Below are 25,700 nucleotides of genomic sequence, written 5' to 3' on the forward strand. Positions count from 1 at the left end.
TTGGGAAGGTTAACCCGTCCAGAAACCTTTTCATCTCCTCCGGTTCTTCCGGCGGCTCCGAAGTATACAGCTTGCGATAGAAGTCCCTGAATACCTTATTCAATCCTGCCGGGTCCTCCACTTTGCGCCCCTCCCCATCCCTCACTCTACCTATTTCCCTGGCCGCCTCCCTCCTCCTGAGTTGCTGCGCTAACAGTCTGCTAGCCTTTTCCCCATGCTCGTACACCACTCCCCTCGCCTTCCTAAGCTGTTCCACGGCCCTACTCGTGGATAGTGCCCCCAGTTCCGCCTGTAGTCTCTGCCTCTCCCCGAGTAAAACCTCCCCCAGGGACTCCGCGTGCTCTTCATCTATCCGACCCATTTCCCTGACCAATCTATCCATCTCTGCCCTGTCTGCCTTGGCTCTGTGGGCCCCAATTGAAATCAGCTCCCCCCGCACTACTGCCTTTAGCGCCTCCCACAGGGTCGCCGCTGAGACCTCCCCTGTGTCATTCACCTGCAAGTAATTTTGCATACACCTCCGAAGCCTCTCACAGATCCCCTCCTCCGACAGCAGTCCCATGTCAGGCCTCATTGCGGGCGTTGATAGCTCGCTCCCCCGATCTGCAGGTCTACTCAGTGCGGGGCACGGTCTGAGATAGTAATTGCCGAGTATTCCGTGTTCTTTACCTCCCCTATACAATCCCTGCTTAGTACGAAGAAATCTATCCTAGAATATACTTTATGGACGTGCGAGTAAAACGAGTAGCCCCTTCCTGTCGGCTGTCTATCTCTCCAGGGGTCCAATGCCCCCATTTGCTCCATAAACCCTTTCAGCTCCCTCGCCATTGCTGGTAGTCTACCCGTTCTGGGACACGACCGATCCAAAGCCGGGTCAAGGACCATGTTAAAGTCCCCCCCCCCCTGCGAGAGTCCAGGTCCGGGATCTTCCCCAGCACTCTTTTAATGAAGTCCACGTCATCCCAGTTCGGGGCATATATATTCACCAGCACCACTCTTCTCCCCTCCAGTCTGCCCCGTACCATCAGGTATCTGTCCCCACTGTCTGCGGCTATGCCCTCCGCCTCAAATTGCACCCGCTTGTTGATCATGATTGCCACCCCCCTGGACTTCGAGTCCAAGTCCGAGTAGAAGACCTGGCTAATCCAGCCCTTCCTTAGCCGGTCTGGTCAGACACTTTCAGATGTGTCTCCTGCAACATAATTACGTCCGCCCTCAGGGCCCGCAAGTGCGCGAACACCCGCGCCCTCTTAACCGGCCCATTCAGTCCCTTGACGTTCCAGGTGATCAGCCTGGTCGGGGGGCACAACCCCCCCCCACCACACCGGTCAGCCATAGCCTTTCTCGGGCCGACCCCCGGCCCGTGCGTCGCGCCATTCCTGGCCCGCCCGTTGGCTGCCTCCACCCTCGACCTCCTTTCCAGTGCCTATTTCAAGTCCCTCCCACGTCAGCAGAACATCCCCGATACCCCCACCCCTGCCATCCACTGGCTGTGATCCCCCCCCCCCCCCTCAACCTGACTCCCTTGACTAGCCAATCTGCTAGCCCGGTGACTCAACACTCCGGCGCCTTCCTGTCTCATTCCCATTGTTTCCCTGTCCTCCTCCCCACTCCCCGGCGCCCCATCCCCCTCTCCAACCCACTGGGGCAAGCCGGCTCCAGTGTCCTCCGCGAGCTGCACAAAAAGTACAAATCCGCCCAAAAAGGAAAAAACAGAAAAAAAGAGGAAAAACCAAAAACATGAGAAAAAAAACAAAAAAAAACCCCAAACCAATGTCCATGAACAAAGGAAAGCGTCCCAAATGTTCCACTTGGCACCTTTGACCCAGCAAACCGTTGAACAGCAGTCCAGACCCATTCGGCGTACCTTCCCACAGTAATCCTCGGGCCCTAATTCGCGGCCGTGGGGCCTCTTTTCGGGACCAGCCCCTGATCCCTTGCAAACTCCATCGCTTCTTCAGGCTCGGAGAAGTAGTGGTGTTGACCCTGGTGCGTGACCCATAGGCGAGCCGGGAACAGCAGACCAAACTTCACGTGCTTCTTGAACAGCACCTCCTTGACCATTCTTAAAGGCTGCTCGCCGCCGAGCCACCTCCTGGCTTAGGTCCTGGTAAATGCGGAGAACACTGTTGTTCCACGTGCTGCTCCTGGCGCTCTTTGCCCACCACAGCACCCGCTCCTTGTCCACGAACCTGTGGAACCTAATCACCATCGGGCGGGGGGGTCCGCCCGGCCGCCCCTGCACTCTGTGTCCCCCCTCCAGCTCCGGCGGTCGCGGAAAGGCTTCGGCCCCCATCAGCTGCATCAATAGGTCTGCTACAAACGCTGCGGCATCAGCTCCCTCAGCCCCCTCTGGGAGGCCGACCATCCTCAGATTGTTCCTGCGGACTCTATTCTCCAGCTCCTCCACTCTGTCCAGCAGTCTTCTCTGCCGCTCTTTCAGGCCGTCCACTTCTAGCGCCGCAACCGTCTGCGCATCCGCCTGCTCCTCCACCGCCTCTCCCAGCTCCTTAATTTTAACATCTTGCACATCCAGCCTCTGGTTCAGCTGATCCACCGCTTTCTGGATTGGGTCCAAGCTGTCCCCCTTCAGCGCTTCAAAACTGGACTTCATTACCTGGAGCATGTTATCCAGCGCCTGCTGGATTGCTGAGTCCAGGGTCCGTGTGTCCGCCATCTTAGGTCCCAGGTAAGTTTCTTCAGGTCCTTGCCTCTGTCCCTTTTTCTCTTTTTTCTTCTGCCTTCTGGACTCCCGCTGTTCCATGTGCCGTAGCCCGCTCCTCAGCACTTTCGCTGCCGCCTTCCTTCTCCCAGCTCCTTAACTTTTACCTCTTGAGCATCCAGCCTCTGATTCAGCTGATCCACTGCCTTCTGAAGTGGGTCCAAGTTGTCCTGCTTCAGCGACTCAAAACTGTTTTCCATCTCCTGGAGCATGAAAGGTCCGTGTGTCCGCCATCTTAAGTTCCAGGTCAGCTTCCTCTGCTCCTTGCCTCTGTCCCTTTCTCTCTCTCTTCCTCTACTTCCTGGACTCCCACGGTTCCATCGATTGCAGCCCGCTCTCCAGCAATTTCGCGGCCGCCTTTTTGCCGCTCCGTGGTCCCGCTATCGCGGGGAATCAGCCCTAAAGCCCCGCTGGAGTGAGAGCCTGCCGAATGTGCGGCTCACTCAAACATCGTCGCCACTGGAAGTCCAGTTTCCTCTTTTTAAATGGAAAAGCGAAAACTGGATATCCAGCAGCTGGAGGAAATTCCTAAAGTTATTTACTGCAATCTAGGGATACATTATGAATTGGATGGAACGTGCCAGGCTTTCTCCACCAGAAGTTACAAATCATAGAATCCCTACAGTGCAGAAGGCCATTCAGCCCAAGTCCATACTGACCCTCAGAAAAAACACCCTCGCTAGACCCCGCGTAAACCCCACCTAACATTTGGGCACTTGGGGGCAATTTAGCATGGCCAATCTGTTAAATCTATGTGCATTCTGAAAGATGACAATGTGCATGCTTGCTCAATCCTTCCAAGTTTCACGGTGCATTAGATCCATTCAAAGAACACTACAAACTAGCAAATATCAGCCCTCAAAGAACTTCCAATCATGTTATTTGTTTGTCGGGAGAAATAGTGCGTGCCTTTATCTTACATGAGGCCATTCGAAGAACAGCACACAAGATGGAGGGGTAGAACATACAGTAACAGAAAAATGGGGATAAACTAGTGGGCTAGTAATCAAGGTTTCCAAAACAGGTGAGCGGCATCACTTTAGTCAGTCCTACCGTCTTTTTTACGGGGGGGGGGAAGTTTTGAGGCAACAGCCATTTCCAATCAGAGGAGTTTGGGACAATTCCCCCCCCCCCCCCCCCCCCCCCCCCATGTTTCTGGTATGCAATTTAATTTGGTTCCTGATTTATTTCATTATTTTATGTGTGTGAGGAATTGATTAGACTGCATCCAGTTGTTTCACTATTGGAGTTGCTTTGTGTAGGTCCGCATTAAAAAAAATACCCATTCTGATTGACACTCACTCACTGACCAGTATAATTATGGATATGGATAAAATGGGAAGAATAGAAACAGGAAGACAAAAGTTCATTGACCTAGATTGTAAACATCTGCTCAATCATTCTGAATTCAATTTCCAGAGCTCCCCATTATAGCACCCAATGGCTTAGCACTCCTGTCGAGATACATCCCATCTTTTAACATAAAACATGTCCATCATAACTATGAATATGTACTGAATAAAAATGCCTTGAAAACAGAATAAAATTACCCATGAGGGTGGCACGGTGGCACAGTGCTGCCTCACTCCGCCGCGGACCCGGGTTCGATTCCACCCCTGGGTCACCCCCGCAACCCAAAGATGTGCAGGGTAGGTGGATTAGCCATGCTAAATTGCCCCTTAATTGGAAAAAAAGAGAGAATTGGAAACTTTAAATGTATAACAAAAAAGAATACCCAGATGAGCTCCACCTGTCTATAAAGAACAGACCACATGAAGTTTTTTTGTAAAATAATACAACCAGGGGTTCGAGGAGATTACCTGAAATCCTTTTACATCCAATGGAGATTTTCTACAGACTCCAGCCACTTTCTTCCCATCATGTCACTATTTTATCTTACGACTCAAATACCCCACTGATACATCCTAAGCTACATCCTAAGCTAAAAATGCAGCTCCCCAAAGAAAAATAATTGCTTCCTCCTCATTGGAGTTGTAAACTGCCTTTATAGATTGAATTCTACACCAGTACCTGTGAACTCTCAGCCAACGAGCATTTATATAAAAAGACTCATGCATGCAAATTTGTGTCACAATGCAAGATGTTAAAAAACTTAAACTTAAAAGGGACATACAGCTGCATGGCTGCACGTTATCGTGCACTGTATATTAAATTTTTAGAAAACGGTTCCACTGATTGAACATAGAACATAGTGCAGAAGGAGGCCATTCAGCCCATTGAGTCTGCACCGACCCACTTAAGCCCTCACTTCCACCCTATCCCCGTAACCCAATAACCCCTCCTAACCTTTTTGGACACAAAAGGCAATTTATCATGGCCATATCTACCTAACCTGCATGTCTTTGGACTGTGGGAGGAAATTGGAGCACCTGGAGGAAACCCACACAGACACAGGGAGAACATGGAGACTCCACAAAGACAGTGACCCAGCAGGGAATTGAACCTGGGACCCTGGCACTGTGAAGCCACAGTGCTAGCCACTTGTGCTACCGTGCTGCCCAATTTAGCTGGCAATTGCTCGCGGGATCGGTTTTAATCCAATTGATAGACATATCAGTTATACCATTCATTCTTAATTTACAACACAACTGTCAACTGGCTTCACTATAACCCTGTGCACTCTTTCCCCTATCACCCTACATTACGTCAGCCAAGAACAATCTGCACAGGTGTATCAGCCACCTCCTCTCACCTGCCCATTCCCCTCATTCCATTCTGTCCCCCACCCAGACAATTTGGAACTTCAATCCCCACTCTTCTCATCCCAGCCTGAAGGTTTGTCTCTGAAAAACTTACTTGCTGCAGTTCCCTCCCCACCAACTCTTTTGCGCTAGTTCCCATCCCTTTTTGACAAGTCTTGAGCAACAAAAATAAGGAAACAGCTCATTGTTCCCAAACCCACACAATGACTTCTAGGTTGTGCAGAATTTTCCCCTTTCCTACCCCCTTGCATTAAAAGTCAAAAGTGGTGTCCTTAGAATTATAGAATCCCTACAGTGCAGGAGGAGGCCATTCAGCCCATGGAAACGGCACCAGTCCTTTAAAGACCACCCCACCTAGGCCCAACATCCTGCTCAATCCCTGTAAACCCAATTAGGCCCAATACTTCACCCTATCCCTGTAAACCTACCTAACCTTTGGATAATTAAGCATGGCCAATCCACCTAACCTGCACATCTTTGGACTGTGGCAAGAAACCGGAGCACCCGGAAGAAACCCATGCCAACACGGAGAGAACGTGCAAATTCCATTATTACCCTAGCTCGGTATCGAACCCAGATCCATGGCACTGAGGAAGCAGTGCTAACCACTGTGCCACCCCTCAACATGCCCTTTCCTTGCCCTCACTACATCACAACTTGTACAACTTGGACCAACTAGAACCCCGTCTTCTCCTCTACAACTCCTCCATCAAGAGAGCAGCTCTTCACCGTCTCTGGCCTAATCTCAGGCACTCTTCTCTCCACCCCCCGCTTCCTAAATTCCTTTACCTTACTTTTTCTCCATCTGTGTTTAAAATCACAAAATACATCAGTTTAGCTGGCCCTGCAATCTTTTGATTCTTCCCATCAGCTTGGCACTTGTCTTCTCAGTAGCAAAGCATCTTGTAACATTTCTATTAAGCTGTATAAAAATCCAAGTTGTTGCAAAACATCCTCTTGTGGATCACGTGACAGAGTTGCTCAGGATTGCATGCTAGCCATGACAGGCACTAACAGCTGAGCAGTGTCTGCAATGAGAAACAAAGACAAACATGTAGTTTACCTACCTGCCGGTCAAGAGTTTTAACAGATCACTAGATCCAGAGTACTGCAAGAACCAAGGTTTCTATAGAGAAAATATTTAACAGTGCATACAAAAGAAATTCAACAGGTCTCAACAGCTTCAGTTGGGAGCATGTCTTTGAGACTCTGTTCCAACTTTTGAAAAAAGGTGAACATTATAATTGTCCTCTTCCGGACAAAAAAAGCCCATAATGAAATGAAATGAAATGAATGAAATGAAAAATGAAAATCGCTTATTGTCACGAGTAGGCTTCAATGAAGTTACTGTGAAAAGCCCCTAGTCGCCACATTCCGGCACCTGTCCGGGGAGGCTGGTACAGGAATCAAACCGTGCTGCTGGCCTGCTTTAAAAGCCAGCGATTTCGCTCAGTGAGTCCCAAATTTATGTTTGTCATTTATGACACATCAGAATAGTATTCCACAGGATTCCTACGGTGCAGGATGCCATTCAGCCCATCTAGTCTGCACCTACACTCTGAAAGAACACCCTTCCTAGACCCACTCCCCAACCCTATAACCCCACCTAACTTACACATTGTTGGACACCAAGGAACAATTTAGCATGGCCAATCCACCTAACTTGAACATCTTGTGTGGCACTACCACCTTGCTAAATTGGAAAGACTTCGAACAGATCTAGCAACTCAAGACTGGACATCCATGAGGCGTGTGGGCCATCAACAGCAGCAGAATTGTTTTCAACCGCAATTTGCAACCTCGGTCCAGCATATCCCCCACTCTACCTTTACCACCAAGCCAGGGTAGCAACCCTGGTTCAATGAAGAATGCAGGAGGTCATGTCAGGAGCAACATCAGGCATACTGAAAAATGAGGTGTCAACCTGGTGAAGCTACAACTCAGGACTAGTTGTGTGCTAAGCAGCAGGTAATAGACAGCAGGTAATAGACAGGTAATAGATAGGCAGGTAATAGACAAGAGCTAAGCAATTCCACAACAAATGCATCAGATCCAAACTTTGCAGTCCTGCCACATCCAGCCTTGAATGATGGCGGAAATATCCCCATCCTCAATGATGGGGGAGTCCAGCCCATATGTGGAGAAGACAAGGCTGAGGCATTCGCAACAATCTTCAGCCATAAGTGCCGAGTGAATGATCCATTTCGGTCTCCTCCGGAGGACCCAGCATCACAGATGTCAGCCAATACGATTAATTTCACGAGATAGCAATTACAGCACAGTCCACTCTCCATCATCAGCAGAGTGATGGAAGGAGCCATCAACAGTGCTATCAAGCGGCACCTAATCAGCAATAACCTGCTCATGGACACTCAGTTTGGGTTCCGCCAGGGTCACTCAGCTCCTGATCTCATTACAGCCTTGGTTCAAACATGGACAAAAAAGCCAGAGGTGAGGGGAAAAAGGGATTGTCCTTTACATCAAGGCATCATTTGACCAAGCATGGCATCAAGGAGCCCTAGCTAAACTGGAGTCAATGGGAATCAGGGGGAAAAGTCTCCGCGATTGGAGTCATACTTGGCACAAAGGAAGATGGCTGCGGTGATGAGAGGTCAATCATCTCAGCTCTAGGACATCACTGCGCGAGTTCCTAAGGGTAGTGTCCTAACCCCAGATGCTTCATCAATGACCTCCCTTCCATCAGGTCAGAAGTGGGGATGCTTGTGGATGATTGCACAATGGTCAGCACCATTCGCGACTCCTCAGATAATGAAGCAGCCCATGTCCAAATGCAGCAAGACCTGGACAATATCTAGGCTTGTGCTGACAAGTGGTAAGTTACATTTGCACCACACAAGTTCCAGACAATGACCATCTCCTACAAGAGAGAATCTAACCATTGCCCCTTGACATTCAATACCATTGCTGAATCTGCCACAATCAACATTCTGGGGATTACCATTTATCAGCAACTGAACTAGTCATATTAATACTGTGGCTACCTAGGCAGGTCAAAGGCTAGGAATCCTACGGTGAGTAACTCACCTCGTGACCCGGCAAAGCCCATCCAGCATCTACAAGGCACGAGTCAGGTGTGTAATGGAATACTCTCCACTTGCCTTAACGAATGCAGCTCCAACAACACAAGAAGCTCAACACCATCGAGGACAAGGCAGCGCTCCAAGTCACTCACCTCTTGGAAATATATCAACATTCCTTCATTGACACTGGGTCAACAACCTGTAACTCCCTCCCCAAAAGCACTGTGGCTGTACGTAGTACACCTCAAGGACTGTGGCGGTTCAACAAGGGAAACTGGGGGATGGGCAATAAATGCCAGACTAACCAGCAACACCCACATCCCATAAATGATTTTTTTTTTTTAAACGAGGAAACCGGAGGTAAACCACGCAGGCACAGGGAGAACATACAAACTGCACACTGTCACCCAAGGCTAGAAGTGAACCTGGGCCTCTAGTGCTGTGAGGCAGCAGTGCTAAACACTGAGCCATCATACCACCTATAATTTTAAAATTAGTAGGTTCAAACGAGGTATCAGCAGAAAAGGGAAGAACCACATTAATGTCCAGGGTTTGAGGAATCAACATTTTTGTTGGAGGTTCTAATCTCTGGAACTCCCTCCCCAAATCCCTTAAATTTACAAGAGGGACCAGAAGTGTTTAAAAGGACCTTTAATTTTACAACCAAAGTTTTCTGATGATTGCATGTCTTAAACTATCAAAAGTTTCCATCCAGTTTTCCACTCTTTGTTGGCTTACATAAAAAAGAAACACAACCTTCGAAGATTTTACATTCCATTGATGGTTTAGTAATATGCATGTTTGAACATTGCATAACGCCCTGGCCTAATACTCCATCCACGAATGAAGATTTCCACCATTCACTTTGAACAATTAAATTAACACAGCGTATAAAAACTATATTGACACTTTGAACAATTAAATTAACACAGCGTATAAAAACTATATTGACGGATTGTAATATACATGAATTATCTGCTCCATTGTATCAATTAGTTTTGCCCACATAGATTTTCAGATATAAATGGTGATAAATGGGCAACACGGCGGAGCAGTGGGTAGCACTACTGCCTCACGGCGCTGAGGTCCCAGGTCCGATCCCGGCTCTGGGTCACTGTCCGTGTGCATCACCTCATTTGTCCAGATTAAACTCCTTTTGCCATTTCTCTGCCCAAGTTTCCAACCTATGTCCTACTGTATCCTGACAATTAGCAACTCTATCCATCACTCCATCAACCTTGGTGTCATCCGCAAACTTACTAATCAGATTGGCTACATTTTCCTCCAAATCGTTTATATATACTACAAACAAGAGGCCCCAGCACATATCCCTGTAGAGCACCACTAGTCACAACCTTCCATTCAGAAAACACCCTTTGATTGCTACCCTTTGCCTTCTGTGACCAAGCCAGTTATGTATCCATCTTGCCACCTCACCTCTGATCCCATGTGACTTCAACTTTTGTACCTGTTTGCCATGAGTCACCTTGTCAAAGGCTTTACTGAAGTCCATGCAAACATCCACTGCCCTCACCTCATCAATCATCTGTCACATCCTCAAAAAACTCAAGTTAGTGAGGCACGACCTCCCACTTCATAAAACCATGCTCTGTATCGCTAATGAGTCCATTTGCTTCCAAATAGGTATAAATGCTGTCCCTGAGAATTATCTTTAATAATTTACCGACTGACAGAAGGCTCACCAGCCTATCATTTCCTGGATTACGCCTGCTACCTTTCAGAAATAGCAGAACCACATTAGCAGGTCTCACCTATAGCCAATGAGGATACAAAGATGTCAGTTAAGGCCCCAGTTTCCTCCCTTGCTTCCCTCAGTATTCCAGGGTAAATCCCATCTGGCCCAGGAGACGTATCTACCTTAAACATCTTTTAAAAGACCCAATACCTCCTCCTTTTCAATGTAAACACGACCCAGACTGTCCACACCCTACCCAAGAATGATCTTCCACAAACTCCTTTTCTTTGGTGAACTTACTAATCAGAGTAATGCAAAGTACTAATTTAGTACCTCACCCATTTCCTCTGGCTCAACACACAAGGAGACCTTAAGTGGTCCAATCCTTTCCCTGGCCACCCTCTTGCTTTTTACATGAGACACAAAATTAATTTAACCTGCATCTTGGACAACATGGGAAAACAGCCGAGTGTCAGTCCGGGATTTGAACCCGGGACCTCTTGCAAGCTGTCCATTCGAAAAACCAAAACGAGAATCATACCGCGAAACCAAACCATATTTCAATGTTTGCGAAAACTATCACTACTGTATTGTACTAGTTAATCTGCAGTCTGGTTAAGAACAAAATACAGAACAGGAGCAGGCCCTCCAAGCCAGCATCAATCATGTGTCCTATCTGGACCAACCGCCTGTAACCTTCTATACCCCATCTGTTCATGTGCCTATCAAGCTAAGTCTTAAAGGTCACTAAAGTATCTGCCTCAACCACCTCACTTGGCAGTGCATTCCAGGCCACCACCACCATCTGTGTAAAGAACTTTCCCCGCACATCTCCACTGAACCCCCCCCCCCCCCCCCCCTCCCCCTCCCTCACCTTGAACTTGTGCTCCCTTGCAATTTTCAATTCAGCCCTGGAAAAAAGCCTCCAACTGTTTGCCCTATCTATATCCCAAATTATTTTATAAACTTCTATCAGGTCGCCCCTCAGCCTCCATCTCTCGAGGGAGAACAATCCCAGTTTATTCAATCTCTCCGCATAGCTAACACCCTCCATAACGTAAACCTTTTCTGCACTCTCTCCAAAGCCTCCTCCACGTCCTTCTACTAGTGTGGTGACCAGAATTGGTCACAGAGTTCCAAATATGCTTTGCCACCATTTCCACCTATGCTGCTACTTTTAATGATCCGAGAACCTGCACGCCAAGATCTCTCGTAGTCTTTATGCTCCAGATGGTTCTGCCATTTATTTTATAGCTCCCACCTGAATTGGATCTACCAAACGCATCACCTCACATTTGTATGGGTTAAATTCCATCTGCTATTTCTCTGCCCAATTTTACAGCCTCTATGACAGTCTTCATCAGTATCCCCAAACTTGCTAATCAGACCGTGATTTCTTCCAAGTCATTACAACAAACCAAGGTCCCAGTACTGATCTCTGCAGAACATTAGTTACAGACCTCCATTCGTAAAAACACCATCCCACTACTACCCTGTCTTCTATGGCCAAGCCAGTTCTGAATCCATCCAACTAGTCCCTGACCCCATGTGATTTAATCTTTTGCACCAGCCTGCTCTGAATGACCGTATCAAATGCTTTACTAAAGTCCATGTCGATAACATCCACAGCCCTTCCCTCGTCAATCATGTGGCACCTCCAAAAACTCAAGTTGAGACATGACCTCCCTCGTACAAAACTATGTCACTAATAAGATCATTCACTTCCATCTGTGCAGAGATTCTGGGTGGGATTCTCTCAGCCCAGGCCAGAGAATCGCCGGGCCATGTGCGAATTGCGTGACACCACCCCGCCGATTCTCTGGAGCATCGGCACCAGTTGGGGGGCCACTACGCAGCCCCCACCCCGGATTCTCCACCCGGGATGGGCCGAGCAACTGTAAAAAAATCTGAATCCCACCGGCACTGTCCATGTGTGGCCTTACCCAGTGGGACCGCGGCATGCATCCATCAGAGGGTGGCCTGGTGGGGGGCTCCCTTACCCAGTGGGACCTCGGCATGCATCCATCAGAGGGTGGCCTGGTGGGGGGCTCCCTTACCCAGTGGGACCTCAGCATGCATCCATCAGAGGGTGGCCTGGTGGGGGGCTCCCTTACCCAGTGGGACCTCGGCATGCATCCATCAGAGGGTGGCCTGGTGTGGGGCTCCCTTACCCAGTGGGACCTCGGCATGCATCCATCAGAGGGTGGCTCCCTTACCCAGTGGGACCTCGGCATGCAGCCATCAGAGGGTGGCTTGGTGGGGGTGGGGGGCTCCGACCCGGATGGGGGTACCTCCGTTGTGGTCTGGCCCGCGATCGGTAGGCCAGGGGCCTCTTCTGTTCAGCGGTGGCCCCTGTAGCCCTACACCACCCTACGCTATGTTGCGTCGGGGACAGCGCGGAAAAGGGAGCCACTGCACAATCGTGCTGGTCGCACTGCGCAGACCTGTGGCGCCCCTTTGACGCCGGTATCGGCAGATGGAGCAGCGTGGGTCACTCCAGTGCTGTGTGCTGGCCCCTGTAGGGGTCAGAAATCGCTGCTCCTGGGGGCATGCGGACGCTGTCGTGAAACGCGGTGGCGTTTACAATGGCGTCAACAGTTGCCCTCAAGATCAGAGAATCCCACCCCCTATCTGAGAATTTTTCCAACAATTTCATTATCAATAACGTTAAACTCACTGGCCTATAATTACCTGGATTATCCTTGCAACCCTTCTTAAATAACGGTACAACATTGGCTATCCTCCAATCATTTGGGATCTCACCTGTGGCCAAAGATGACAGGTTTCTGTTAGACGCCCAGCGATTTCATCTGTCTCCCGCAATAATCTGGGATAGATGCCATCTGGCCCTGGTGATATGTCTACCGTAAAGCTTTTTCACACAGAACATGTCCTCCCTCGTAGTAACAACCTGTTCTTTCCCACATCCCTTTGGACACCACCAATCAACGTGCCCCTCTCCTTTGCAAATACCGATGCAAAATACTCAAGGACCTCACCTACTTGAAAATGAAATGAAAATCGCTTATCGTCACGAGTAGGCTTCAATGAAGTTACTGTGAAAAGCCCCTAGTCGCCACATTCTTGCACCTGCCCAGGGAGGCTGGTACAGGAATCGAACCGTGTTGCTGGCCTGCTTTAAAAGCCAGCGATTTAGCCCAGTGTGCTAAACCAGCCTCTTTGCTTCTACACATAAATTTCCTTCCTTTAAGTATCTGTTCTTCAGCTTCCCATGGACTGTTGGAAGGCCTGCAGTACTCCCCCATCCTGCTCGAGTTCAATGCTTTTATTTCTGAAGGCAGAGGTGCACATTTATATTAGTGTATTGTCAGGAACACATTCAAGAACTACACTGCACAAAATGGAGGTCAATTCTTATTTTTTGGCGATTTAATTTTTAAAAATGCAATGAACAGCCATATGTTTAGTAGAAAATGCATTTTTTTCTTTATAAATTTCCACAACCCTCTTCTCTAATAAGTCGGAGTTAGCAGCCCAATATTCTTCAATTTCTTTATTAAAAGTAAACTTCATCTCCCAGTTATGAGCCCACCGTGGTCTTTCCCACACCCATTTTGAGCATATCAAACAAAACTCCAAAACATACTTGACACAAGATAAAATCCTACACAATGCACTGAACAAAACCTCAGTAATGCGATAAATGAAGCTTTATTTCAGCCCCAACTGCAGGATAACTCGTTTAGTGTAACTCACTTGCTAGCAACAAGACCAGTCAAATGGGACCATTTGGGAAAAGCCACCTTTTAACAACTCAGGAAATACATGTGGACGTATTCAGGGTTCACGTCCATTGTGGCATCATGCACCTGACATTTGCCAAAGTGTTTTTTTTAAACTGAATTAAAATCAGCTGACTTTCTCCTACCAATTCTGAAGTGGGATCAAATTAAAACTTAAGTCTCCATGAGGTGTATTTTGAAAGTTTCAGCTGATCCCAAATTCAAATTTATGTTGTAAATCAGTTCTCCAGGAACACCAAATTTTTTCTCCACTTTCATAGAAAGGGTACAAGATACTGTTTTTCTTTAGATATACTAATTTTATTTTTTTTTAAATTGTATATATATATAGCTCCATTGAAAAGGTACATTTTACAAATTTACCCCCCCATAAATCTTGATACTGGCCTCCAAGTTTATTCTTAGGGAATTCAGGTTTGTTTTTTTAAAGTGTTACCATCGTTTTTAATTAACAAGCATTTTAAACAAAGACAGTAGATTCCACTTGCCAGTTTCTTGTATAGAAAATGTATTGAATATAGAATAGAACTTGGGAAATTACTCAGGAGGCAGCTGCACAGAAGATCCCATTAAAAGCAAAATTTGGTTTAAACTCACTGGGGGGGGGGGGACACACATAAACATAAGAATTTGTTTTTGCAAACCGCTCGAGTTGATGCACTGCTGACCAAATGGCACAGCAGAATTGTTAAGGGGGCAAAATATCAGCAGACCTGGAAGGATGATCAACAGCCTCGTGTGTGGTTTGTTTTGGGGGGGGGGGGGGGAGAAGAGAAGAGAAAGAGACAGACGAGCTAGAAACAAACCATGCATTAAAAAAAATTAGCCATAATTTAATGGCCAGGACCAGGCTTCCTCCAGAGTGGAAGGTTGTGTCGGATTTTGCACCGTACACATTTGGCAAAAAGTTTCCGGAGATCCGGAGGGCTAACTCATTTAAAAGTAAGGCAATGGCACCCCTCGACAAAAAGAGGGTCAGACCCAATTTTCAGTCAATTAAAAATACTGTACAGAACCCTCCTGCCCAGTTTCGGTTCAAGGTTGTAAACAAAACACGCAGGAAGATCAGGACGGCGGGGGAAAAAAAACCACTTGTATAAAACACAAGTCAAAATTACTTCAACATCCCTGCAAAGGCAGAGGTTTAAAAATGTGAATGGGGATGGGGGGGGGGGGGGGGGGGGGGGGGGCGAAGGGGAACGTGCACCCCAACCCCAAAATAAACCAGATTTCAAATGTACAACAGAAACAAAAAGGCCAGGATCTGTACAGACTAAAAATATTTACAGGTATGTACACACGTTAATATATCTATATAATAATATCCACATATTTATATAGTCCACAGTTCAATCAGCACTTTCTGACGGTCCCCGCCCCGGTTTGTACAGTTCATTCTCTTTGAGGAGCTGGAGGTTTTGGGCTCGGAGTCTCTCCATCTCCCGCTCCAGCTCGCTCAGCCGGCTCTCGCTGGCGGCGGGATCGGCGCCTCGGGCAGCCGCCGCCCTCACGCCGTCCGGCCGGCCCCGCAGGCGGTTGTTCTCGTCCTCCAGCCGCGACAGGCACTTCTCCAGCTCCAGGTACTCGCGGATCAGCTCCTGCTTGGTCATGTTCTGCAGGCTCTCGGCGTGGTAGCGCTCGTAGGTCTCGGAGAAGTCGCGCCGCAGGAACTCGCCGCCGCCGTCGCCGCCCATGCCGTCGCTGCCGCTGTCCTGCTGCTCCTCCTCGTCCGCCTCCTCCTCCTCCTCGCTGCTCTCGTCCGCCTTGGCGGCGCGCCGGGGGCAGACGCCCGGCCCCCCGCCGCCTCCTCCTCCTCCTCCTGGCCCTCCCCCGGTGTTGAGGTCGGGCTCCTCCTGGTTGTGCTCCTCCATCAGGAACTGGGTGGTGTTGTAAGGAGCCACCGTGAAGCCCTTGGCGAACATCTCGGCGCGGGTCTTGGCCGCCCGCACGCTCTCCCGCTCGTCCAGCTTCTTCTTCTCCTCCCACGACAGCTTGAAGTAGGGCTTCCAGCGACGCTTCTTCTTGGACGGCCGCCGCCGGTGCCGCTTCTTACCCCCGCCCCCTCCTGCGCCGCCGACCCCGCCTCCTGTCTCGGCGTCGCCGGGCGCCGCTCGCCCTCTGCCGTCCGCAGCCGGTCGCTGCCGCTCTTCCTCCCCGGGCTGAGGAGCAGCGCTCGGAGACACCGTCCCGACCGCCCCCGGCTCCTGCTGCTGGCTTCGCTCCGCCATCCGTCCCATGAAGTTGGCCGAGGGCGCTGACAAGAGGGGCTCGCTCATCCTGACCCTTCCCCCTCGGAGCGGGTCGAGCGCGAGTTGTTTATCTTTTTTTTTTCCTTTGCCTGCCTCGCTCGACAGGGGGAAGCAACTGGCTTCTCTCCCCGCCTCTCCCTCCCCTGGGCACCAACACAACCTCCTCTCACTTCTCAACTGCTGCTGCTCGCACCCGGGGCGGCCTTTATATAGAAAACGCCAGCCGCCACTACGCATGTCCACCCGCCGCGCTAGCCCTGACGGGATCTGTAGTCCGCCGCCTCCGCACCCGCCGCGCCAACCGCCCGGTGACGGACTACAGAGCCCCACAAGCCATTGCTCGAATGCAGCCGCCCGCCCAATTGCGCCGACCCTCTTCGTCTCACCCCCCCCGCCCACTACAACAACGACGGAAGGCCCGCCTCCGCTGCACGCCGATTGCTCTTCCGATCCAGCGTCGGAATGTTGCCTGCGCGTCGCCGACCTGTGATTGGCTGATGCCCCTGTCACTCGCCGGCACGTGCCCGGGAACCGTTTCTTCAACGCCCTCGGGTTTGAATCGAAGTGAGGTATCCCTGCGCCGGGTACTAAGGCGACTGTGCCACTCTTGTTGCCGAGGGAGGTCATTAGAAGCTTCAAAAGTCAAAAATGTGTTTGAGTGCGTTACTGATGTATACCCTTTGTGGAATTCGTTCAAATTAGCAGTAAAATAATATATTATCATTGTCAGTGCCCATTTTCCTTCGATTACCGATTATGTTACGAAAGGTGTGCTGAGTATACCCCTATCTGAAGAGTAAATTGATCGAAAGAGTCACGTAGCAGCTGTGAACAGAGTGAAGCGTTTGTTTGGCTGGGGGCAGATTCATGGCGGTTAATTCCCGGGCGCAAAGATTCTTTTTTTGATTATAAAACCCCCATCTCCCAGTCAGCAAGGCTACAAAGTGGGACTTGTATAGCCACCGCCGCCGCATTGCGCGGCACTTTGTTGTGGCGGAAGGACATTCAATGTGGGTGGGAAGGGGGGTCGGAGGGGCGAAGCAATCGATCGGTCTTAAACCATCAGAATTCTCTATATAAAAACAAATGCCCGCCGTGTAAAAATGCTGCACGGAGCTGCCCACAAAACAAAATGGAGGATCCATAGCGTTTAATAAAAACCACCTCACTTGGCCCGGGCAGTTCCACTCAGACCGCGTTGTGTCCTTGTGTTGGTTTCCGAGTCGGAGCGCCTGGAGCGGGCGGGTGGACGCCGCAAGCGGAGGGCCTCGCACGGGCCTAGCGATACCTGGGGGGAGCACAACCGACACTTACTAATTCATGCCCTGTTCCCAAATGATTGATTTTTAAATTGTAATCCATGGTACTACTACATATAATTTTCTTTACATTTCCAACCTAGTTTCTTTACTGGCGATGTTCCAAATCGGGGGTGGGTGGGGGGTTCTGGGAATTTAATCTGGATATCCAAATACTTCCCTAAATCCAGAAAATAAGATCACGTACTCTACTGTATTGGCCTGTGAGGAAAGTCTCATTTTCGGCGTTATGTTTGTGTCTTGTCAAGTTTACTTTCACCACCTTCGATAACGCCTCATTGCCATTTTTGGGACACTGCTGTGTGAGACAAATGGCATTCACAGCAAGATGCAATCTTACCAACACAGCCATGCATTTAGAGTAGAGGCATGCAAGTTATCAAATTGAGGGGCTTTGGTCGAAATTAACTGCGAACATAAATTCATTGATCACACCTTTTTACGCCTTAAATTCAGCTTTATCTGCTGTACTCGAGTATTGCAAACTAGAGGTGCCTTCTCTCAGAAACAGTTTAAAGACATTTTCTTTTTAAGCTTTGTAGACGAATTGCACAGTTCTGCATCAAAAACAATTAACAAGGTTGACTAACGTTTGTAAATGAATAAGCTAAAGCTAGCAGGACATGACAGGAAGAGAAGAATGATATGACACCATGTTGTATATTTGTATATTGTCCATGGAGAGTAGCAAGCAGTTGAATATATTTTTCAAGAGTGCAAAACTATTATGGGGTGAGGGCAAAAGGAGTTAGATGACACTACCCTCCCAATTTGTGCGTATGACCGAACCCTGGGAATATGTAATAAAAACATCAACACAGTTTAAGGGATGTTTTCCTTTTAGTATATAATTTTTTTGTGTGTGAGTGGGGTATTCAAATTCATCATCCATTATAGTTAACATTTCATTTAACATGGTATAGATTAACACATTTGCCTTGTAGGTTTATGCTGTAAAAGCAACATCACTTATTTTCTAGACAGTGTAAATGACATATTTTCAAATGATCACAAATACTACTTCACATAACAAAATTATTGCATTCATGTTTTTTTTATTATGTTTATTGCCCATCCCAGTATATGAACATTTTAAAAATAATGTTTCCTGCATAATGTGAATCCCTTCCCTGGTATCTATTGGAATGACTCGAAGTAAAAATAATAACTCATGCAAAATTAGACAGTTTTGAGCTGCAGGTACGAACGCTGAGAAGAAGCAAGTACTTTAAATATGAACAAGTCCTGTATACAGGACCAGAAGAACTAAATCCTTATGTGTTCTGCAAGTAAGTCTTAAAGCAGTCCAAGTGGTAAGCTGTCTGAAAAAGAAACATTGCTGAACAGAGAGCGTCAATGAGACGAGCAGGAAAAAACAGCAGTCTCAGAATTTTGATTACTGTCATGAAGATTATCACAGATGCCAACCTCGATCCACCTGTGTATTTACATTTGTGGAGATGGTCAGCTTTTGGGAGCTTGCACAAAAGAACATACAAGGTGTTAATTTGAAGTCCAGGTAACTTCGGGAACCATCAAGGGGGACCAATCCATCTCACAATAAGAAGGATTTCGATGTCTCATCACAAGAATGTAAATGTTTTAAAACTTTATGCTTCCATGGGATGTGGACGTTGCTGGCAAGGCCAACATTTGTTACTCATCCTTAACTGCCCTTGAACTGAGTGGCTCATTAAGCCACTCATTAAGCCACAGAGGGCCATACTGTTTGGATCTGGAGTTACATGTAGGCCAGACTAGGTAAGGATGGCAGATTCCCTGAATCCCATGAGTGAATCAGATTCTGTAATATAGTGGTTGTAATGGTCACCATTAATGAGACTAGCTTTATATTCCCAAATTTTATTCATGAATTGAAATTCCCACAGCGTCATGGTAGTATTTGAACCCATGTGCCCGGAACATTAACCTCAGTTTCTAGATTACTAGTCTAGCAACATTATCACTGCCAACATCAACTGAAAATCTGATGGTAATACAAAAGAACAAAATTCAAGCTCAATTTTCTTGACACCAAGCTTCGTGCAAGCCCACACATTGGAGTGTTAAAATTTTTCTTCATTGAGCAGACAGTAACTGTGATACCTACAAGGCTAATCACACTTCTTCAGCTGTTAGGTACACCAGTTAATGAGTCTTTGAAAATTAGCGACAGGAGGCTGTTGCAAAGCTGGTCATCTGTAGGCCGAACATATTTTCAATGCAGGGAGCAGACTGAGAAAAAGCACCTTAACTGGAAGCTCCAGATGATACCTAGCATTTGGAAGGCTATGCATTCAATAACCTTTTGAAGTATTCAAAATTATTGAAAAAGTGGTAAATACAGGTTAATAAGATTTTTAACCTATTGAACATGATTAGAGAAATTAAAAGGAGGAGCAATTCTTAAATTGTTCCAGTCCACGGTCAAGCATTGACAATGATATTTCTTTCCTTTGGTCCTGATAAGCTCTTGAACAGCTTTTCTGTGTTTCATTATTATGACAATTTTATAGTAACCATTAAGATAACTTGCAGGTTATATGCTATAAATTTAATTTTTTTTAATTAATAGAGTATTCCGATTAGGGCAGCACGGTAGCATAGTGGTTAGTACAATTGCTTCACAGTTCCAGGGTCCCAGTTTTGATTCCCGGCTTGGGTCACTGTCTGTGCGGAGTCTGCACGTTCCCCCGTGTGTGCGTGGGTTTCCTCCGGGTGCTCCAGTTTCCTCCCACAGTCCAAAGATGTGCAGGTTAGGTGGATTGGCCATGCTAAATTGCCCTTAGTGTCCAAAATAGCCCTTAGTGTTGGGTGGGGTTACTGGGTTATGGGGATAGAGTGGATGTGTGGGCTTGGGTAGGGTGCTCTTTCCAAAAGCCGGTGCAGACTCGATGGGCTGAATGGCCTCCTGCTTTAAGGTAATTTAGCATGGCCAATCCACCTATCCTGCACATCTTTGGGTTGTGGGGGCGAAACCCATCCAAACACGTGGAGAATGTGCAAACTCCACACGGACAGTGACCCAGAGCCGGGATCGAACCTGGGACCTCAGCACCGTGAGGCAGCAGGGCTAACCTACTGTGCCACAGTGCTGCCCTCTCGCGCCCCTAATCATGCTTTCCACTCGGAGTTTGCATTCCAAAATTCACTCTATGTTTGCAGAAGGTTTCCTGAACAGTGCTTCCGCACTGCTTCTACCAGTGAATTTACTCCAGGTTTTACACCAATCCCGTTTCAGATTTCTTCGCCTTGACTGCTTTTACACACACAAATTCCGATATCCAGCTATCGATTTCTTAACGTTTCACAAACAGTAGTAAGATATCACCAACCTTAGAACCACTCCAGATATCTTTCTGACATCCTACTAGCCAGCTCCTTTGCAATCTTTGACTTGGAATGAAAGTGCCCTGTCCTGCTTCTCTTTGTTTCTTTAACTTAAGGCTCCCAAGAAATTCCTCTTCATTTCTCTGGTTTCCTTAAGCAGCTGTCCTTTAGATTTCTTAAACTGACTTTTTTAACCATTGCTCCATTGTATAGCCTTTCTTCCTGCTAAGCTGAGACAGTAGGGCCCTCTCTAGTTGCTAAGCAACTATATTTACTCTTCATGCCGCAGTTCCCTCTATCACAGCTGGAACTCAATCAAACCCCACACACACAAACACGTTTGTCCAACTGAATCTAACTATAGGTCTCATCCAGAGACAGAAACATTAAATTAAACCCACCTGAAAGTATACCTTATTTCTATTGTTTACAAATACAAATATAAATCCTTAAAATGACCTTTGTTTTCCCAACAAGTGACTGTGCTCTGCTGGTATATTTTTGTGTGTGTGTGGGGGGGGGGGGGGGGGGGGGGGGAGAGTACAGAATGATAGCTCAAAACCTTCAAGAATCTCCCCAGAACATATCTAAAAAGGATTTTCCAACATCAAGTTCAGAAGCTATTTCAGTTATTTAAAGCACAATCTGCATTTATGTTGCAAATTGCTCATTGTATGCCAGCAATTACTGTAGACATGCACACGCTGGTGTAAATTAACAACATACTTCCTGGCTCTGTGCCAGTAAAATCGTTGCTGGGCATTCAACTCCCACCACTGAGAAAAGCACTTTAGCCATAATTCAGGCTGTGGTGGTAGGATCTAGCATTCTGTTCTTTGAAATGTTCACCAGCTTAAAAAAACCTAAAAGCAATTTCCAGATCATGTCTGGGAACTTGGTTATTTTCAGGCCTGCAAAGAAACAGAAGCAGGCGGAAAGGCCCGGAGTGGTAACTGGATAAGGTTGTACTGGAGATTTGGGAGGGGGGTATCAGAAGAAGGAACATCAGGCAAAGGACTCAATTTTTATGAGCCTTAGTTTTCCACAGTCAGCACTCAGTTTGTCACAATGGAGCGTATGGAAATTGAGAAGAATTAGGAAGTGGAGTTTGGTAGTACTGAGTAAGTTTTGATCTGGAACCTAGGGTTAAGGTGTGGATGCACTGGTTGTGGGTGCACTCGGTGTGGGCACACTGGATAGTGTGAGGTTATGGGAGAGAGATTGGTAGTTGTAAAATCTGGGAGCACTGTAAAGGGCATGATGGTGCTGAGGGTATTAATAAGGGGCACCAGGACCTGTTAGAAATAGGAAAGAAGTCTTTGTGGTATTGAGTTGTGATGCTTAGCACGAGGGTGTGATATTTGGATTTGGAAGGGAGAGGAGGTCGAGGCCTGCGTGTTAATGAATCATAAATACATTCATTGTTCCCTCCCCGAACACTGACCCACCAATCATTCACAACTCTCCTCCTACTTTCTGTCTCTAATGTTAACCTCTTAACTTCTATCTCCACTATCCCTCCTCACTGACTTCTCTCCCTTATCCCCCCCCCCCCCCCCCCCTTCCCTATAATCTCATAACCTAAAGCTCAATTTTATCCTCCCTAATTCTCCACCTCTCATGTGGACCTCAGGGGCTGTTTAGCTCACTGGGCTAAATCGCTGGCTTTGAAAGCAGACCAAGGCAAGCCGGCAGCACGGTTCAATTCCCGTAACAGCCTCCCCGAACAGGCGCCGGAATGTGGCGACTAGGGGGCTTTTCCCAGTAACTTCATTTGAAGCCTACTCGAGGCAATAAGCGATTTTCATTTTTCACATTCCCTTTTAGTTTCCCCCTCTCTCCCCAGTTCACAAATGTCCACTCTGTGTCATGGCACTGAACTCTGCAGATATTTTCTTTCACACTCCCTGGATATGGAAAGATGGTGAAATAGTGTTAAAGACAATAGACTAGTAACCCAGAGACACAGGTTAACATGCTCTGGGGATTGAGGTTTCAATCCCACCAGTGGGTGAAATTTAAACCAAATGAACAAATCTGGAATTACAAGCTGGTTTCATTAACTGTGACCATCAAACTGTTAGAAAATGCTGGAAAAACTCTACAGGACTGGCAGCATACGTGGAGAGAGAAACAGAGCTCTGAAGAAAAGCCATACTGACTTGAAATGTTTTTCCCAGCATTTTCTGTTATAATTATAGATTTCCAGCATCTGCAGTATTTGCTTTTATGAAACTTGTTGATTATCATATAAACCTATCTGATGCACTAATGCCCTTTATTTAAGGAAGGAAATCTGGCCTACATGTTACTCCATACCCAGAGAAATGTTTTTGACGCTGAACTGCCCTCTGAAACGGCCAAACAAACCACTCAGTTCAAGAGCAATCAGGGATGGGGAACGAATGCTGGCAATGCCCACATCCCATTACATTATTATTTTTTTTAAATTGCAAATAATGTAGATGTGCTTCAAGAGCTTTACAAAACTTTGGATTGATTTAACTTGCCTGAATGGTACTTAAATGAGATCTATGAAGCTGAATGATATTTTGTTCTCCATCCAGCCTTATAATCCTTTTGCCCCTTTCTCCTGCCCCACCCATTACTGAAAATCAATCAAAGAAAACAAAATCCATCCTCAAAGAAGCTGATCTTTTCCTTTTAAACAAGAGAGTTACAGACGTTCACCTGCAGGTAAAACCTAATCAATTAATTATAGATGAGGAATATTTTCAATATTAAACTTGTCTAAAGTAAAGCTCTGAAAATGTAATCTCCGGTCTATTTTGGGAAATGCCAAGAAACTGGAAAAACCCTCCAACTAAAGGAGAGGAAACATTCTATTTCAACTCAAGAGAAAATTTGCCTAAGACTAAAGGGACGATCCTTTAAAACAGAGATGAGGAGGAATTTCTTCAGCAAGAGGCTGGTGAATCTGTGGAACCTATTGCCGTAGAAGGCTGTGGAGGCCAAATCACTGAGTGTCTTTAAGACATAGATTGCCAGGTTCTTGATTAATAAAGGATTAGGGGTTATGGCCAGAAGACAAGAGAATGGGGATGAGAAAATATCAGCCATGATTGAATGGTGGAGCAGACTCGATGGGCCAAATGGCCTAATTTTGCTCCTATGCCTTATGGTCTTATTGGGATGGCTGCTTGGAAATTATACAACTGCACACGCTCAGCAGCTAATCAGAATTTTCTTTCAACTGTTTTGGAAAAGTACTATCTCGTTGAAGTTTAACCAATTGAATGTTGTTTTTTTTTTTGTAACTAATACCACTTGAGAGCGCCCCCAGAAATTACAACCATAAACCTCTTAGTTTACCATATTTAAAAAAAAACTGTCTTCAAGCACCCTACACCGCCGCCGCAGCATGTTTTAAAGACTAGCCTTCTGAAAGTAGAGGTTTTCGGGCCACTTTTTTCAGGCAGCATTTTGGCCTCATCGCCTCTTGATAAGATTTAATTCCTATTCCCTCTCCTCCAGTTGGCTATAGTTCCTATTTCAACCCACGCACTGGTTGTCAATCCCTTTCCCTCAGTTGCCCACTGCCTGCAATTACCTCTCATAGGCATCACTGCCTTCCTTCGTGCCCCTTAAAAATGTAAATGAGGAGCCTAACACACTCTTTTAGGCCCTTTTGCTGAAATTAATCTGAGACTTTGATTTTTCATGTAAAAAAGAGATTTTAGACTTACAATAGTATTCTTGTGGGATCAGGAAGAGTAGAAGTGCTATTCCTGGCTCCACAACAATTGGCCAAACCCACGCCAATTTTTTAAAAATTCAACACTTATTTGAGAACTGTTACTGACAAATAAGGTGACCTTAAATTCAAAGCAGCAAAAAGGAGAGGCCATTCACTCATATTAATTCCCAGGTTTCCCAGTTTGGGCACATGTTGAGCTGGATTTAATTGTGGGTTTCGGGACCCCAATGTCAGAACCAAGTGGGAGTCCTAAGCCCACATTTGGCGGCAGCATGCTGTCGGGTACAATTTTCCCAGTGCTTGCCTCCCTGTTGCCCAGCGGGCTAGCTGCTCTAGAGACTTGGCATAACCCTACCGGGAGAGGTGGCGACTGCTCAGAAAGATTGGTGACTGTAAGAGTGTCTCAACTTGGAGGCACCCTCAGAGGTATTTGCTTGTGTTTAAAATCACGAGGGGTGAAGTTATATCAGAGCGGGGGGTACATTGTTTGGCCTGCTGTTGTGGCCTTTCCTTCCTCCAGCCCGCTCTTCGCGGCATGGAACCTCTAGCTCCAGTGGGCCCCTGATCTGCCATAGGGAGGCTGCTCCACTCAGATGGCAGTTGTCCTCCTCCATGGGCCAGATAGCCAATTCTCCCTGTCTGACCCAGAAATGTGCAGGGACTTGTGCTGACACAGCACTCTGCATCACCTTTTTTTGTGAATCTGGGTGCGAATGAATTCACAACCACGTCAACAAAATCATTAAATGGAAAGACGTGTGCAACTTTTATGTTTGAAACAAGAAGATCTTCAGTTGTGGTATTATGGTTATTTTGACCCTTCAACCTATACACTTTCTTCAAAGATTACATGCCTTAGGTAGTTCCAGTTCCTCATTGTGTTTTGACTTTCACTCAGCTTGTAATCTGCAATTTTTTTCATGTTTGTATTAAACTATTTTGAGATGTGATAATTCACTGTTTGCAAATTAAACACGATAAGTTCAACAAGTGAAATGGTTGACTTCCAACAAGGTGTGATGGTTGATGAAAGGCAAAATCCCAAGTGAAGTTTTGTTGCGACTTCAGCAAAGATTTATTGTCACAGCAGTTGTGTGCAGTGACCTAAACCACCAGTTGAAACAATCTACACAACCTG

The 25,700-nt window shown here is 46.9% G+C and overlaps 1 protein-coding gene across 1 annotated transcript; it reads right to left on the bottom strand.

Annotated features, from left to right (window-relative positions):
• Positions 1–13,549: 13,549 nt before the first annotated feature.
• Positions 13,550–16,385, bottom strand: LOC119954242 (protein HEXIM1-like). Its single transcript, XM_038779325.1, has one exon. The coding sequence runs from the start codon at positions 16,220–16,222 to the stop codon at positions 15,296–15,298; it is 927 nt and encodes a 308-aa protein (XP_038635253.1). The 5' UTR covers positions 16,223–16,385; the 3' UTR covers positions 13,550–15,295.
• Positions 16,386–25,700: the final 9,315 nt, after the last annotated feature.

This window comes from Scyliorhinus canicula, chromosome 19 (genome assembly GCF_902713615.1).
Source record: "Scyliorhinus canicula chromosome 19, sScyCan1.1, whole genome shotgun sequence".
Taxonomy (NCBI): domain Eukaryota; kingdom Metazoa; phylum Chordata; class Chondrichthyes; order Carcharhiniformes; family Scyliorhinidae; genus Scyliorhinus; species Scyliorhinus canicula.

Bases quoted from the DNA above. Each gene is read 5' to 3' on its own strand.
- LOC119954242 (XM_038779325.1), bottom strand. From the start codon at position 16,222: ATGAGCGAGCCCCTCTTGTCAGCGCCCTCGGCCAACTTCATGGGACGG.